The 17,407-nt window shown below is 36.6% G+C and overlaps 1 protein-coding gene across 3 annotated transcripts in view; it reads right to left on the bottom strand.

Moving 5' to 3' along the window:
• The window catches only part of LOC120539198 (spectrin beta chain, non-erythrocytic 1), a 311,676-nt gene that overhangs the window by 104,042 nt on the left and 190,227 nt on the right, over nt 1-17,407 (bottom strand). For all 3 annotated transcript variants that reach the window (XM_039769050.1, XM_039769052.1, XM_039769051.1), the window contains 3 exons: nt 7,147-7,238; nt 6,545-6,625; nt 2,477-2,592 (listed from right to left, as the gene is read on the bottom strand). In XM_039769050.1, the coding sequence (XP_039624984.1) occupies nt 2,477-2,592; nt 6,545-6,625; nt 7,147-7,238 (289 nt within the window). The remainder of the gene's footprint in view (nt 1-2,476; nt 2,593-6,544; nt 6,626-7,146; nt 7,239-17,407) is intronic.

The following is a 17,407-nucleotide window of genomic DNA, read 5'->3' as shown; positions in this document are numbered from 1 at the left end:
TCTATTTCTAAAGGATGTATAATACATGCATAGGCTTTAGTGAAACAGTGCACACATGTAGCATCCAATCAAATGCCAAAATTATAGGCATCCATTCATCCATCCATCCATCCATCCATCCATCTAACCCACTTATCCAGGGCTGGTTGCAAGGTAGCTGGAACTTATGTCAGCAACTATTGGGCACAAGGCAGGAACAACAACTGAACAGCATCAGTCCATTGCTATGTGAACACCACACAGGCTACAGCCAATTTAGTAATGTCAATTCAACTAACTTTAATCAGGTTGAAGCATAGACAGAGGGGTTGTGCGAGCTGTCATTGATTCAGGTGGAAGGTTCTACAAGGAGTTTACATGTTCACCCCAAGTAATTTATGAATTGACTGGAACAAGTGTGTTAGTGAGTTAACTCACTCAAACACATTGCCATAAGTTCTTTATTTAGCAGTTCTTTATTTCTCATTGGCAAGAGTGGATAATCATGCATTAAAAAAAAAAATAAATAACTGAGTTGTGTTCTTCACCCTGTGCTATCACACACTATGCCTTTTTCATATCATGCATGCGCACAACACATGGAAACTGATGTGCAGCAGGTGGCTTGGCTCTTTCAAAAAAAAAAGTCCAAGGCTATTTTTATTAAAAATACAATGCCATGTAATCAGTTCAGATTTATGCTTTTGTACAAGGTACAATGAAACTCTAAGTGCCCTTTCAACTATTCCACCACTTGGTGTGCATCTTGCTTTGTAGGCTATAAAAAATAACAGAATGAAATTGGCAAAGAGGTAGCACCATTTAGGTAAAAATGAAATAATCTGAGCACACATCTGACTGTTATTACAAGCCATGGCAGAACATAACCACTTAAGAAAAAGAATTGCAGAAGCAAAAGTAGGATTATAAGCAGAATACAGCTTGGCACTGAAGGCTTGTTGGGGTTGTCATAATTCCACCCACAACGGTAACTGTGAGTAGACAAGTGAACAGGAAATGTATTCTTACCTCAAGAAAAACAGTTCCAAGAATCTCTGATAAAATAATTATTTCTGGTTTCCTTTCATTATCACAAGGATGCCTCATTAACGCGGAAGGCATATTTTCTTAATTCGAAACTTTTGCTGCTTCAAAGTGGACGTATTTGATAAGTTTTAAGGCTTTTTCATTCACCTATGGACCCTGATACCCTTCAGCCCCATTGTAAGCTGTAAGAACAGACAAGGTATTTTTAAAATCTATAAAAAAAATTGTTCACTTTAGAACACAAATTTATGTGGCAAAAATATACAATGACTGTGAAGAAATAACTGTGACTTGCAAAATACAGAACTTTTAATGTGTATAAGCCTTGGTAGAATATGGTATGTGCTATATACCATTAAAAAGTGAAATTAAAAACATTTAGTGCATCAAGATAACTATTTGGGGATAAAGGGCCTTGTTAATACATTAATCTAAAAAGAGCTTATTGTGCAGTACCATTTCATCTTTAGCAAAGTCAAAAAAGTGTCTTTCCTTTTAGTCATTCTGGTATGTATTTGAGGGATTGCTCGTTTTTTTTTATAATATTAATTTATTGAGCATATGTAAAAACCCAGATTTCTCCCTGGGGTCAAATAAAGTGATATTTATTTATCTGTGGTGCATGGTCAAGGTTGTATTGTGGTACTTTGTATATATTGGAGTTTCACTGTCAGACCTCCATGGTATTCTTTTTGGTAGCATTTAAATCAATCCATTTGCACATAGAGTGTTTGTGTACATGCCATGTAAGCAAGGGATTTCCCTCTGAGCACTATGTTTTTTGTTTCCCCACACATGCCAAAAAGACGTGCTGCTTTAGGTTGACTGCCTATTCCAAACTCACCCTTTGTGACTGTGTGGGTGGATCTGTTTAGGCACTTCAATGGACTGGTGTCATCTCCAGAGTAGTTTTCTATCTCATTTTCAGTAAATATGGAGTATGCGCTAGTACCTCATGAACCTGAATTGGATTATTTGGGATTATTATTATATTGTGCTTTATATTTTTCCAAAATTGTTATTGTTTTTGTTGTATATTCTGAAACTGCTGTACATATAACTAGTACATAACACACTGGGCATCTAAATGGAAGAGAACTTTATAATGATAAACAGAACTGACATTTAAGGTTCACCGACAAGGAAGGATATAACAGACCACATTATTTATCAAACACAGGAGTAAAGGCAGCAGCCATTAGAATTGCAGTTTATCACTCATTACATCATTTTACAACAAAGGAACTTAAAGATCCAATACAGAGTGATGGATTCTCATGTTCCAATTCAGATTTTTTTTAACATCAGATTTGCTTAGCACCTATCACCAAATAAAATGAACCACATCATATTACATTCTGGTAAATATTTCAGCAGGGAGGGAAAACAAGCACTTTGAGTAGTAAGAAAAGTGCTATGTAAGTGTAAAGAATTAATGAACTAAACTAACCTTCAGGATCCAACAGCTTGGTAAGGCCAAGCTCCTTTTCGGCCACATTAAAAGCATTTTGCAAATTATAATGGGCATTTGATCGCTTGAGAGAGTCAAATTCAATTAAATCAGGTCTGCAAAAAAACAAAAATAATAATAATTTCATTTTAAAGTTCAGCCAAATCTATTGGTAACATTCTTATCATTAAATTATTAATGGAGCAACCTCCATAGCAGTGTGAAAATACCACACAGAGGAAAACCAAAAATTAAATATTAATCAGATTTTTTTTTTTTTTTAAATGTTTGTTTGATTGTCAGACATTAAATATTTTAAAGATACAGAATGGATTTTTTATTTGAAATTTGAATAGAAGAAAGCAAACTTTCTTATAAATCCCCAGAAACAATAATTATTAAAATATTGAAATTGTTAAACATAATAATGTTTGATAGTTTTAAAAATTCTACAGTGTTTTATCCGTACCATTTCTAAGAAAGGTTTATTTTTCTAATAATGCATGCCTAACCGAAATAAAGCCGATTTCCAATATCATTTTCCAACAAAAGCAGCAATTAACACATACAGAGGAACATGAGAAACTAAGAGTCTAGAAAAAAAGTCTGAATTGCAATTACCACATAAAGCCAAATGCCCTCTACCAACGATAGTTACCCAAAAAAAAAAAAAAATATGGGGAAATGGACATGGACTGCTCCAATCTCACTATTAAAATTAGCCTGCTAGCCATAATAGAAAACAGAAATGATAAACCTCTGCTTTACCTGATTATGTCATTTTTGATAGTTATTGCTAACTGGTCTCTCCATATTACTGTCTGTCTTGTTTCACAATTTTATACTATAGTTGCCTTAGATTATTTATGGGTCTCACTTGGGTAAGTGTTTGATAAAACTGTTAGGTATACATTCAAGTTTCTCATGACGCCCCTATTGTGCATCAACAGCATATTTGAAATATTTGCAGTTTGTCTTTACGCTATGCTCAGTTGTTATATTTGACAGTATTTTGTAATCTCCAGAACCTGTGAAGTACCTCAGAATATTAATGACCAAGACAAATTAGACTAACATTTAAGCATAAAGATGGACAAATTTGTTGGTACCCTCCACAAAAACACTACTCACAATAGTCTCTGAAATAATTTAAAAAATGATAAAATCCAAAGTTGTTTATTCTGTACTTAACAAAAATCAGACTTTGCTTTAGAATTTTGATTCAACAGAATAATTTACATAACACAATTGAAAAGGGCAAGGGCAAAATAAATGGGACCCTAAATAGAGGGGAATTAGAGGCAACCAATGTAAATACAGTGATCCCTCGCTATATCACGCTTCAACTTTCGCGGCTTCACTCTATCGCAATTTTTTTCTCATACACGCTTACGTCACTACGCATGTGCTTTCTGAGAACTTTTATCTAAGCCCTACGATGGCTCCTAAATGTGCTGCTTTTTCTAAGCCTTCTGACAATAAAACTAAGCGCCGGAGGAAGATGCTTACTATCCAGGAGAAGGTGAAACTCTTGGATATGATTAAAGATGGCAATACCCTACAAAAGCCTCCTCACGCATATGAAAAGACAGCGCCAGCAACTGCCTATCAAGATGTTCTTCAGCCTCGCACCCAGACACCCACTGCCTAGTACTTCTTCACTCAAGACAACAACGCACCTGCTGAAGATACTGCACCACCTCTGAAGACTCTCCTACTGAGGTCGTACCTTCATAGGTTAGTGGTTGTGTGCAATTAAATGTACAGTACAATAATATACTATAAAAAAGCGTTCGGGATTGTCCTTCCGTCCCGTGAGTGCAAAGCATAGCGGTATTCCGCTTATTACAGACTTACTACTTGCGGCTTGAGGTACGAAGCGACGCGATGTGAGCAGAGTTCTGGTGCTGTCATCGTTCCCTTGCTTTTGTGCGCGATGCGCTGGAAAAATAGACAAAATTATGTCTCTGGAAATAATTAATGTTGATGGAGTACAAATGCCTCACCGCGTAGTAAATATCAGGGGAGATGGTGCTTGCTTATTCTCATCTATAGCTTATTTAGTGCATGAAACTCCGTCTTTAGCGGTACAGATTCGGGCTATTGTATGACTTTGGACAGGCACTTGAGGGGATAAAAAAAAACTTTTGGGAGATGTTATGAATGGGCACTTTGATTTTCTTATTCCCTACACTTACATGCCTGATGTACACATGGAGCGCACAAAAATTGAGGATAAAAGTCGTACGAAGCGACGCGATGTGAGCAGAGTTCTAGTGCTCTCATCGTTCCCTTGCTTTTGTGCGCGATGCGCTGGAAAAATAGACAAAATTATGTCTCTGGAAATAATTAATGTTGATGGAGTACAAATAGGGATACCTTTTTTAATACAAAAAAATAAGGGACGCACAATTTCATTCTCAAATACGGGACGATTCCGTATTTTAAAGGAAGGGTGGCAACCCTATCACAGAGAACGCTCTCCGACAAATTGTGCAGTTGGCTTGATAACAATTTCCACTAATACTCTGCAGCCAAGTATTTGTTTCCTCCCACTCTCTGCGGTATTTTTGCAGCCGCTTGCGTTTAAGCTCTGAAACTTTAAGACGCGGGGGGTTACCTGGAGAAGCATCTGCCATTACTCTCTGCCAACACTTTGCAGACTCTACTTGAAAGACCCGCCCTCCTCACTGGACAGTTAAAAAAACCAATCAAACTAATGATGACGTCAAGTATTACCCAATCAAAAGTAGGAAAGGAGGCATCTTCATAAAATGCGTGTGGGATGATTTGCATGAGAAGCTGCTTTAAAAAAAATGATAAAAAAAAAATACGGGACAAAACCCGTCCCGTATTGATTCAAAACCGGACGCGCAATTTCATTCTCAAATACGGGATGATTCCGTATTTTAAAGGACGGGTGGCAACCCTAAGTACAAATGCCTCAGAGTAGTAAATATCAGGAGATGGTGCTTGCTTATTCTCATCTATAGCTTATTTAGTGCATGAAACTCCGTCTTTAGCGGTACAGATTCGGGCTGACATTGTACGACTTTGGACAGGCACTTGAGGGGATAAAAAAAAAAAAAAAAAAAAAAGGTTTTCGGGAGATGTTATGAATGGGCACTTTGATGTTCTCATTCTCTACACTTGCATGCCTGATGTACACATGGAGCGCACAAAAATTGAGGATAAAAGTCGGTCGCCTTAAAAGGCGAGTGCGCCTAGTAATATATTTGTAACATCTAATATGTCTTATTTTCTCTTATTTTGTCTAATATATTGGGTAATACGAGTGTAATGGTGACTAAAGGGTGTTATTTCATGTCTAGAGGGCTCTAATAATGTTAAAAAACGTATTTAGAAGGTCGTAAACAGGTTTTCTATACTCTAACTGCGAAAATATTCGATTTATAAATAAAGAATCCTACTTCGCGAAAATTCATTTATCACGGTAGAGTCTGGAACGGATTAACCGTGATAAACGAGGGTTCACTGTATGTATGTGATTCCTGAAGGTCTTATGACACTTCTGCACCTGTCAATGGGTAGCATGACTGCCTCTTCCCGAGTTAACTTGACACTGGACAGTATGTTTTGCTCCACAGTGTCTTGATAAAGTCTTGAGATTTCATTGTTCCCTGCATACTGTATACTCAAAGGCACCCTGTGCTACAAGCAGCAATGCAGTCCAAAAATATAACCCAGCCTCCTACATGTTTCATATTAGGTATGGTGTTCTTTTCTTTGAAAGTTTCATTTTTTCATATGTGGACATAGAGCTGATGTGACTTGCCAAAAAGCTCCAGTTTTGTCTCATCTGTCCAAAAAACATTCTACCCGGCAGCCTTGTGGGTTATCAATATGTATTTCAGCAAATACCAGCCTGGCTTTTTTTATTTTTCTTTCAACAGTGGAGTCCCCCTGTGCCTTATTCTGTTGAGCCCAATGTCACTCAAAAAACAGATGGTGCAATTCGACACTTCTGGACCCTGACTATGGAGTTCAACTTGCATCTCTTTGTCCACCATTCTCATCAGGTATATACTTATAAATTCATTAACTTACCTGTGTTTGTGAACTATAGCATTAAATGCTAGGCCATCACGCCAGCTTGTAGTGAAATTGTGGACATTAACATTAGGGTAGCTGTGAAAAACAAGAAGAGTTGAAGATCTTTAGACTGCATTATTCAAAATGGAATCCAACTCCCCTAATGAATGAAGCTGTTTATATTTTTCACCACTGAAAAATATGAATAGCTGTAAATGTAAACAATAAGAAATGCTTGTTTCTGGTTAATTGAACTTAAAAACAATTTAAATGCAAAAAATGCAATCCTAATTTATGGAGTCAAATACACAGACTACCTTGTTACAGTCTGCTCCATGCGATAGAAAATCAAAGTGTTTGTAAACATAAAGGTCACATATACAGAATTTCAGTTATCAGATATACTACCTCACCCTGAAGGGGAAAAAAATACCCAAAAAAAACCCAGTATAATTATGTATTACAAAATGGGGGAAAAATCCAATGCCAACCAACAAATTACATCATCTGTCCAACATGGTTGTCTGTGCTAAGAGATGATAGGTTAAAATTTCAGCAAACATGATTTGTTCATTAACAATAAACTTCTATTAAACTAAAGTACTGGTAATTCTCACCCAGCAGTCTTCATTTGACACCACAGAAGCAGTGCATCTTTGGCAGATTTCTTCTCTTTGTTATCTTCTGTCTCTACACTAATATCTTGAATCTGCAGAATGAAAGAAAGATGCATGTCGAAATGGGGGAAAATATTTTTATATCACATACACATAAATACACTTTGTTTGCCCAAGACCTGTACCTATGAACAATGAGAAAAGTGTTTGTTGACCGGTTTTGTAAGATGAGGCCCACTACATGTGTACTGGACCCCATTCCCCACTACATTTCTGGAATCCTGCCTTTAATGCCATAATCTTGAATGTTACGACAATAATAAAATATATCCCTTGACAATGGCTTTGTACCAGTCACTTTTAAAATCGCTTAAACTTAATTTTCGGTCTATTTCTCACTTACATTTTCTGTCAAAAGTTCATGAGTATATTGTAGCCTCTCAACTCACCAATGACTTACCTTCCAATAATTTGATGAACCCTTTCAGTCTGGTTTGAGGGCACAGTACAGCTGTGAAACTGCTCTGCTTTGGGTAACTAATGATTTGCTTATGGCAGCAGACTCTGGACAAACCAGCATATTCATTTTGTTAGAGATCTTAGTGCAGCATTTGACACTGTCACAGAAAACTGAAAATCTCTGGCACTACCCTCCAAAATAAACTGCAACAAAACTGAACTCCTGCAAATTGGAACAAACCTGTAACATAAGAAAAGTACTTCCTGTTCAGTCACTCTTGCCAGTGATCTCATCAGACTTTCTTCTAATGCATGGTCTTTATTCCATCAACACAACCACACTAAGGAACTTTCCTACTTTCACCTCCCTAACAAAGCCCACGTTCGCTCATTCCTCTTTTCTAATGCTGAGAAACTAGCCCATGGTTTTATAACACACCACATCAATTACATTGTGCCTCTCTACTGGCAGGTGCGGCTTCTAATCTTATACCGTAGCTCCAGCCAGTTCAAAACGCTGCTGCAAAAGTCCTAACACAGACCAGCAAAAATAAGCGCCTAACACCCATCCTGCTTTGCCTCCACTGGCTCCTTATGTCTTACAGAATTGAATATAAATTATGTTCTTAACCTACAAAAAGTTTTAAATGGTCTCATACAAAACTACATCAGTGACCTTCATCATTATCCTCCTGTTCACCCACTAAGGTCCTCAGATTCTGATGATCTTGTTGTACCCTATATTAACCTATACTGCATGGGTGACGGGGCATTTAGCTGTATAGCACCCAGACTTTGGAATAACCTTCCATAGTTAATTGGATCAGCAGACTCCTTTCATTCTTAAAAAAATAAAAAAAAATAAATAAAAAAATAAACAAATCTCATTTGTTCAGGAAGGCTTTTAACTTAACCTGACATTTTGCCTCCTCTTTCATTCTTCCTCTCTCTCCAGATGCTTAGTATAATTTGCGTGTGTGTTATATGACAACTTGTGTTATTTGCTAGGCTTTCTTTTAGTACTGAATTTAGTGTTTTACTCTGGTTTTTTGTATTTTATGCCTTTCTATATCCTGTAACTGTTCGTTTTAATGTTCTGTACCTGTATTCAGTGTTTGGGCAGCACGGTGGTGCAGTGGGTAGCGTTGCTGCCTCGCAGTTAGGAGACCTGGGTTCTCTTCGCGGGTCCTCCCTGCGTGGAGTTTGCATGTTCTCCCCGTGTATGCATGGGTTTCCTTCGGGTGCTCCGTTTTCCTCCCACAGTCTAAAGACATGCAGGTTAGGTGCACTGGCGATTCTAAATTGTCCCTAGTGTGTGCCTGATATGTGTGTGTGTGTGTGTGTGTGTGTGCCCAGCGGTGGGCTGGCACCCTGCCTGGGGTTTGTTTCCTGCCTTGCACTCTGTGTTGGCTGGGATTGGCTCCAGCAGACCCCCGTGACCCTGTAGTTAGGATATAACAGGTTGGAATCATAATGGATGGATGAGTGTATTCAACGTTACATATATTTGCTGTTTCTTTGAGACCCTGCAAAGCACCTTGAGCATGGGAAAGGGGGAGAGATACATTATATTATATTATCAGTATGGTCTTTTGGCCTTGGAATCCCTGCAGATTTTTTTTTCTGTCCTACAAGCCATGCGATGCTATCATTGTACTAATTTAGAGACTTAGAATATGATACTATAAGGACTTTGGCTTTCTATTAATTATATATCTATGTTATGTAATCCTGTATTGACTTAGTCTGTGATTATTTTTATTTCCTAATTTCAATTATTTTTTTCTAATCACTGATTTGTTGACATTTTGTAAAACACTTTGAGCAACAGTATCAAAGTATAGAAATAAATGTTGGTTTTGTTGTTGCTCTTCATGAAATTCTGCATGTAATTGTATGTTAGCTGAATTTTAAAAAGTGTTTGCCTGGATTACATGGTGTATCAATGATTCAGTTATTCAAAATGTCAACCATTATTGTGCTATTAAACATTTATTTGTGAAGCCACAGTAAACCAGTTCCAAGACAGTAAGGAGTTAACACCACTATGGAATCTAAACTTACACAAAAACAACAAATTCTTGACTGTTTGACATCAGAAAAATTGATAGAGAGGTTGTGTAGATAATGGATGGGACACTAGCATTTCAGCCAGGAGTGGCCAAAGAGTCAATATTTAAAAAACAAATAATTGCTCCTTAACCCAGGTAATATGGGGTACTTTGGTCAGTTAACAATAAATTATAACTCTGAAACAAGCAGAAAATGAATCATTGCTACACCATTAAAGGTAAAAGCATAACTCTAAAAAAAAAAAACAGGAGTAGGGATAAACCTGCTTTAATGCTATGTGCAGTTAACTGCATCCTAGCCCACCAAAAGCTAGGATTTACCAGCCACCAGCATAGTTCTTTTCAATTATTTTTGTTTTGTGCTCCATTTGGGAGGATCTTGCTCACAACACATATATTTGCAAAAGATCTGGTCTACTTTAAAGTGACATGCAAACCCATTAAACTGTTTTTACAACCCGACACAAAATGCTCACCTCATAACAGGTAAAATAACAGAAACTTTACTAAATGATTTAAGTTCTCAACACCAATTCCCATGAGTCTCAGAGTGAACAAGTAATTTTTATTTTGCATCATCAACAAACATCTCCTTAATTTCCAAAACATTACAATGTGAGCATATAATGTGTAGATTTACATTCAACGGTTACATAGTTCCTTTTAAGAAAAATGTTTAAAAAATTGCTGAAAAGGCTCTACTTGTGGAACAGATGAATGTGATAGAATGAGATAGATTATACATATATAAATAACAAATTAGTAAAAAAAATCTGAAGTCATTTAATTTTGGTAAAGTACTATGCCAATGTTAAGATATTGTGATCATTCATATAGTAAATGCCTGAAAGTGACAATGATTTTAATTTGAAATTTCAGCAAGTATTTATGAAATTAAAAAAGCCTTAATGCATTACATAATTTACATTAACATATCTTAATACATTATCTGTAAGTTATACCACCAAGTTTCCTTCCGAAAATACACCGTGTGACTAACTTCAAATAACAAAGAATCTGCAAAACAAAAATAAAAACACCCTTGCCACAACAAAATACTATGGACAATGTTAGTATGTCTGCCGAAGCACTATAAAGCAAAATACTTTTCATTAAAGTTAATGCACACACTTTTCTTGAATTTCAGCTAAAAGTTATGGCAACATCCTTTTCTTAAATATTATTCATCTCGAAAAGGCACTAATTCCTTATAAAAATTTAGAACATGCCCACTTACAAAAGCACATCTGCTATACTTACATTGTTACTACCGGTCTGTCTTACTGTTAAGATAGTCAAGTAATCCAATCCACTACCTAATGATGAACCTAGAAGCAGCCGTTTACGTACACAAGAGGTTTTTAGAAGCTAGTGTCAGCTCAAGGATATCTAAATTAGCATCAACTAAAAACTAATCTGTTTAACAGCACTAGTAAGTGGCAATCTTGGTTATAGCCCTACATTTAAAATACATTTTACATAACCATAAGCCAGCAAGTCAACTTAATTCTTATTGTCACCAGCATTTTGTCAGAGGCAACCATAACACTTAAAAAAACAAAAATCTACTACATCATAGAATACACAAATATAATTGATATTTGTTCTATATGTGACAAATATACTATACAGGGGGTCCTCAGGTTACGACACAGTTCCGATCCTACAACAGTGATGTAACCCGAATTTTGGTGTAAGTCGAAATGCACTCTAGCCTAAGTAACTTACCTATCTTAAGACATTTGCAAAATCATAAATCTAGAACATAACACAATCTAAGCCTCAGAAAAAGGAAAAGGACATAAATATACTGTATTGTACACTGTACTGTAGTAACAGAAAAAATGAGTGAAAAAAAATCCTTACCTTTATTCCTTCTAATGTCTCAATTTTTTTAAAGTTTTTATGGGAGTGAGTGTTGTAAACTCGAAACATTGTATGTCGAAATGTTGTAACCCTAGGACCCCCTGTATACTATACTGGCCAAATATGTTTTGTATCATCATTTTTAAATATAGATCGAGAGAGAGAGAGAGAGAGAGAGAGAGAGAGGGGGATCAAAAAGATCATTAATTCTGTGTTTTATATGCCAAGGTAAGTTCTTGTCTTATATTAATACAGTACATTAATACATTTCTGAACATTAGGTACACAATGTAAGTGGATTGATCACTTTAATTTAGACTAAATTTACTTGACAAACCCTGTAGGAGGTTATGCATTTTGCCCATGGTATAAAAAGTAACCAAAAGGTAAGAAAACCAAAGTATCCAGATGAAAATCCAAAAAGGCAATGCTAATGACATTTGCAGCAAGTAAAACGTAAGACAATTGTCAAGTGAAGTGGCAGGTCTACAAAAGTGACAAAATAAGCCTTTCTATATGTTTAACCCAAAATAAAAGGCAGAAAGTACTTTGAAGTAAAAGGCAAAACTCCAATGATGCAACATGTAATGCTGATTAATGCATTTAGCTGGGCTGCAAAACCATACGGTTTACTGCTGAGAACGAAACAGAAAACATTACATTTGTGTCAGAATTATGACATAGGAAGAGAAAGACACTAATTTCACTTTCTATACAAAGTTTAGTTTTAACAAAAATACACTTTCATACAAAGAAGAGTCACACAGATGTTGGACGGAGTGCCTTAATAAGCCATTCTCGTATCTCATCATAATAAACGTCACTAAACGTGTCTCTCTATCTAATTACTTAGCTTTCCCTGTGTTTCTACTCAGACTCAAAGGTGACATCCCCTCTCTCTCAACATCAACTCTAAAGATGTTGGTTTGGATTTTATTGAATGAGGAGACTTCAGCTTTCTTCTCTCGTTTATTTAATACTAAAAGATTCGATCTGTTACTTTATTCTCAAAGTAGTAGAATTTTTTGTTTTATATTAAAAGGAGAAGTGCACTTAGAACTTCAGTCAGGAACCACTTTTTTTTTTTTTTTTTTTTTTACACAAAGAGTTGTAGGAGTCTGTGGTGGGCTGGAGCCCTGCCCAGGGTTTGGTTCCTGCCTTGTGTCCTATGATGGCTGGGATTGGCTCCAGCAGACCCCCATGACCCTGTAGTTAGGATATAGCAGGTTGGATAATGGATGGTTGGATGGAGTCGCAGGAGTCTGGAATAAACTACTGAGACATGTAGTTAAAGCAGAAACCTTGACAACTTGTAAAAATTATCTGGAGGGGATATTGAGACAGCTTAACTATTAGTTAAACAAACAAGCCTGATGGACTACATGGTCTCTTCTAGTTTGGCAAATTTCTTATGCTCTTATGTTTGTTAGTTTCAATTGAGTAGCTCACAGCCCAGAATGTGACAGTATGTTGGATCTTTTAATGTTCCTTAGTTTAACAACTAAAACATTAACTGGTGAATGCTCAGATCAGCCTATTTAAATGTTACTGAACAGATAGGTTACTGACTCCATTTACAAATATTTACTGAAGGAAGTTAGTCTTGCTCAATAGCTAATTCTGGATTCTTATTGCAGACAGAAGCAGTAATAAGGAGGCACTTTGAAAGCAACAGAACAATGGCTGTTTAACAGGAGTTATTAATTATGGATTAACCTTCAATGCATAAAAACAATCAAAAAAAATTGGGATAAATGCAAAAAAATGGAGGAAGAGATTTGGAAAATTAAAGCATTGGGAGTCTAACATTTGAAATTTGAATTAATGTGGCTTCTCCGTTATATATTACTCTTCAGTAAAGCGGCAATAACTAATTATGCAAATATAAAACTTCATAACAGCAAATATCAAAAACCTGACAAAGATTTTCTGACCAATCCTAGTTTGAAAGGTCTGTTGTGTAGTTTTGGTTTTCTTTTTTATACCTAACCAAATATACATTTTTGTTGATACTTATAGATTCTTGGATATCAAAATTAGTTAGAATACTTCAACTGAAGTGGGTACTACATATTACATTGACTTCTTCTGTTTCTGCCAACTATATTTCCCCTTGAAAATATACGTCCTGGGAATTAAGTAATTGTAGGATATCACCTTAAAGGGAGAAGGGGGTCAAGCTGTGCCTGTGGGTCTTTGCATAAATGCTCTGTTTCGTGATGTAAGGAGATAGACTTTCTTCACAAATGGAGGTACACAATTTGGGAAGGAGGAGAGGAGGAGGCACTCTGAGAGGGAGTTCATGATGCACTCCAAACAGCACGAGTGGCAAACGTGGTGGACTGGTTTATGCATATACACAATTATAAGTGTTGGCTAACAGTTGGAGGACGTTTGTGTGTGTGGCGCTGCCTTTCAAACAAAGTTTGAGCCTTAACTTCATAGCCATGCAACCAGTTGAGATGCAAAACAACTTCTAGGGCAGGATTCGGCTCCGAACCAGTGAGAACACTCCATTATAAATTAAAAGGAAAGCACACCAATTATTCTATTTTACCTGTAATCTGGATTTAACTGTGGAATATCCATGCAAGCTGGATCACTAAGCTAAACATAGGGATAAGGATACTTGTTAAAAAACAGTAACTGGGAGATGTTTATGGTGGGGTAAAAGAGAGGTGGTTGTACGTTTTATATACGTATATTAAAGTTCTGTCTGTAAGTAGGTGTACATGTTCCTTTTTTTTTCCATTACCATTTCTTCCTGCAACAGCACAGTTCCATTATAGAGGTGGTTATTAAGTTGTATTCCCATTTTATTATTTGTTCAGTTCACTTAATGTATGTTAGTCTAAGGGGATGTATATATGCTCATGTGTGTCGTGGACTTCTTGTAAATGGTGGAACTCCCTACAACACATACAACACACACCTGCTTGTAATAGTAGATTGCAGGATGAACATGGTTACTATAACCATAATTGTGGTGCCCATTGTGTGGGTGTGGGGGGGTATGGCATCACAATAAATGTGAAATATAATACTATGACGAACATTTAAATGGGTCCAACTGACATCTAACACATTCCTAAAAGGAAAGAGCATAAAAAAACAAAACAGTTAAATATATAATTTACTAACAATTCATTTCTTTATGTTGAATTTATATCCTTGGGAATATATAAAAATTCATCATTTTGACATTACAGTTTAATGATAAAGCATTCTATATGTGCATTTAAACTGAAAACTAAGCTTCTCTCTTTTTTTTTTTTTTTTTGCATTTTATTGATTTTATTAAAATCAAGAAACATCCTATACAAGTCAAGTTTTACAAAACTAGGTTTGAAACAAATCAATCCCCACCCTTGAGAAAGAGCTAGGCTACCAGAATAAAACTTTAAACTATTAAAAATAAGTAAATAGATAAATTAAAAAATGAATAAAAATAAACAGAATAAAAAAACTGGGGAGATAATCTGTTTCCTCAATTAAAATGTTTATTCTAAAATGTTATTGATTAGATCCTGCCAAGTTTTGACATTTTGGTCCAGAATTATGTTAATTTGTTACAGGCCCAAAACATATGGCCCAATGAGGCTGGAACTTGACTGCAATGTTCGCAGGTCGGATCTTGCCCTGGAAACATTTTGGTCAATTTTAAACGAGACAGATCTGCTCGATATATAATTTTAAGTTGGATAATCATATGCTTTGTGCATATGGAGCTCGAGTGAATTCTGTGCATTGATTTTGTTTAACAAAGTTTCTAACTTGAAGGTAGAGAAAGAAATGTGTAGCTGGAAAGTTAAATTTGAAATGTAATTGTTCGTAGGATGCAAAAATGTTGTCTATGTACAAATCTCAAAGTGATTTAATCCCGATTATTTTCCAGACATTAAAAACTGCATACGTTTGAGAGGGTGGAAAAAGGTGGTTTTTGAACAGAGGTGCCACAGATAAAACCTTTTCTATCTTAAAATGCTTCTTACATTGGTTCCATAATCTGAGTGAGTGAAGCACAATTGTTAGTACAGGTGCTGGTCATAAAATTAGAATATCATGACAAAGTTGATTTCAGTAATTCCATTCAAAAAGTGAAACTTGTATATTAGATTCATTCATTACACACAGACTGATGTATTTCAAAAGTTTATTTCTTTTAATTTTGATGATTATAACTGACAACTAATGAAAGCTCAGCCGTCTGGAGTTTTTTTGTTTTTTCTGTCCCCCCTGGCCATTGAACCTTACTCTTATTCGATGTTAATTAATGTTGATTTATTTTGTTTTCTTATTGTGTCTTTTATTTTCCTATTCTTTATTATGTAAAACACTTTGAGCTACTGTTTGTATGAAAATGTACTATATAAATAAATGTTGTGGTTGTTATCTTGGGGTCTTGTTCACAAGTGAGGGAAGAATGGACCGTGAGGTCGACAGGCGGATCGGTGCTGCATCTGCGGTCTGTCATGGTGAAAAAAGAGCTGAGCCATAAGGCAAAGCTCTCAATTTACCAGTCGATCTACGTTCCTACCCTCACCTATGGTCATGTGCTATGGGTAGTGACCGAAAGAACAAGATCGCGAATACAAGCGGCTGAAATGAGTTTCCTCCGCCGGGTGTCTGGGCTTTCCCTTAAAGATAGGGTGAGAAGCTCAGTCATCCGGGAGGGGCTCAGAGTAGAGCCGCTGCTCCTCCGCATCAAGAGGAGTCTGATGAGGTGGCTCGGGCATCTGATCAGGATGCCTCCTGGACGCCTCCCTGGTGAGGTGTTCCGGGCACGTCCAACCGGGAGGAGGCCCCGGGGTAGACCCAGGACACGCTGGAGGGACTGTGTCTCCCGGCTGGCCTGGGAACGCCTTGGAAGTGGCCGGGGAGAGGGAAGTCTGGGCCTCTCTGCTCAAGCTGCTGCCCCCGCGACCCGACCCCAGATAAGCAGAAGAGGATGGATGGATGGATGGATATATGCAGTACCATATCATCTGCATACAGAGAAATTTTCTGTTCAAGTCCTTCTCTGATAATCCCCTTAATCTCATAAGCATTTCGATAGTGGACTGCCAGTGGCTCAATGTGATTGCAAACAGCACTGGTGACAAGGGGCATCCTTGCCTAGTACCACATTCTAGTTTAAAGTAGTCTGAATTAATGTTGTTAATACAAACTGAAGTTTCTGGACTGGTATATAGAAGTTTGATCCATGCACAAATGTTTGGGCCAAACTCAAATTTTTCCAATGCAGTGAAAAGGTAGTTCCATTCAACCATATCAAATGCTTTTTCTGCATCCAACGATAATATCATCTCCAGGGTGTTAAGACTTTGTGGGTGAATTTATTACATTAAATGGGTGTCAAAGATTAGAAGCCAAGTGTCTGCCTATAATAAATCTAGTGAAATGACCGAAGGAAGCACTTTCTCAATCCTTCTAGCTAGGACTTGAGAGTATCTTAACTTCATTATTCAGAAGTGAAATTGGTGTGTATGATGCATCTTATAATAAGTCCTTATTTTGTTATGGAAAGACGGTAATTAATGCTTGGAGAAAACTTTAAGGTAGAATTTTATTGGTTCTAGCTTCTGTAAATGTTGCAAATAAAAGAGGACCTTGCTTAGTTGAGAATTTTGTATAAAATTTGGCAGGGCAGCCATCAGGGCCTGCTGCTTTCCCACTTTGAAGTGAGTTTACAGCATCTAGTAATTCTAATAGTGCCAGAGGTTTATCCAATTCCTTCTCTAATTCAATCTAATCATTATACGTAGCTAAACAGATATGGTATTGATATGTCACACATGTTACACACAGTTGTTATACTGCAGCGGTGTAAACTTCTAATACTGAAATTTTCCTAATTGATGTTA

Source organism: Polypterus senegalus, chromosome 11 (assembly GCF_016835505.1).
Source record: "Polypterus senegalus isolate Bchr_013 chromosome 11, ASM1683550v1, whole genome shotgun sequence".
Classification (NCBI taxonomy): domain Eukaryota; kingdom Metazoa; phylum Chordata; class Cladistia; order Polypteriformes; family Polypteridae; genus Polypterus; species Polypterus senegalus.
This window is presented reverse-complemented; position numbering and strand designations above follow the sequence as displayed.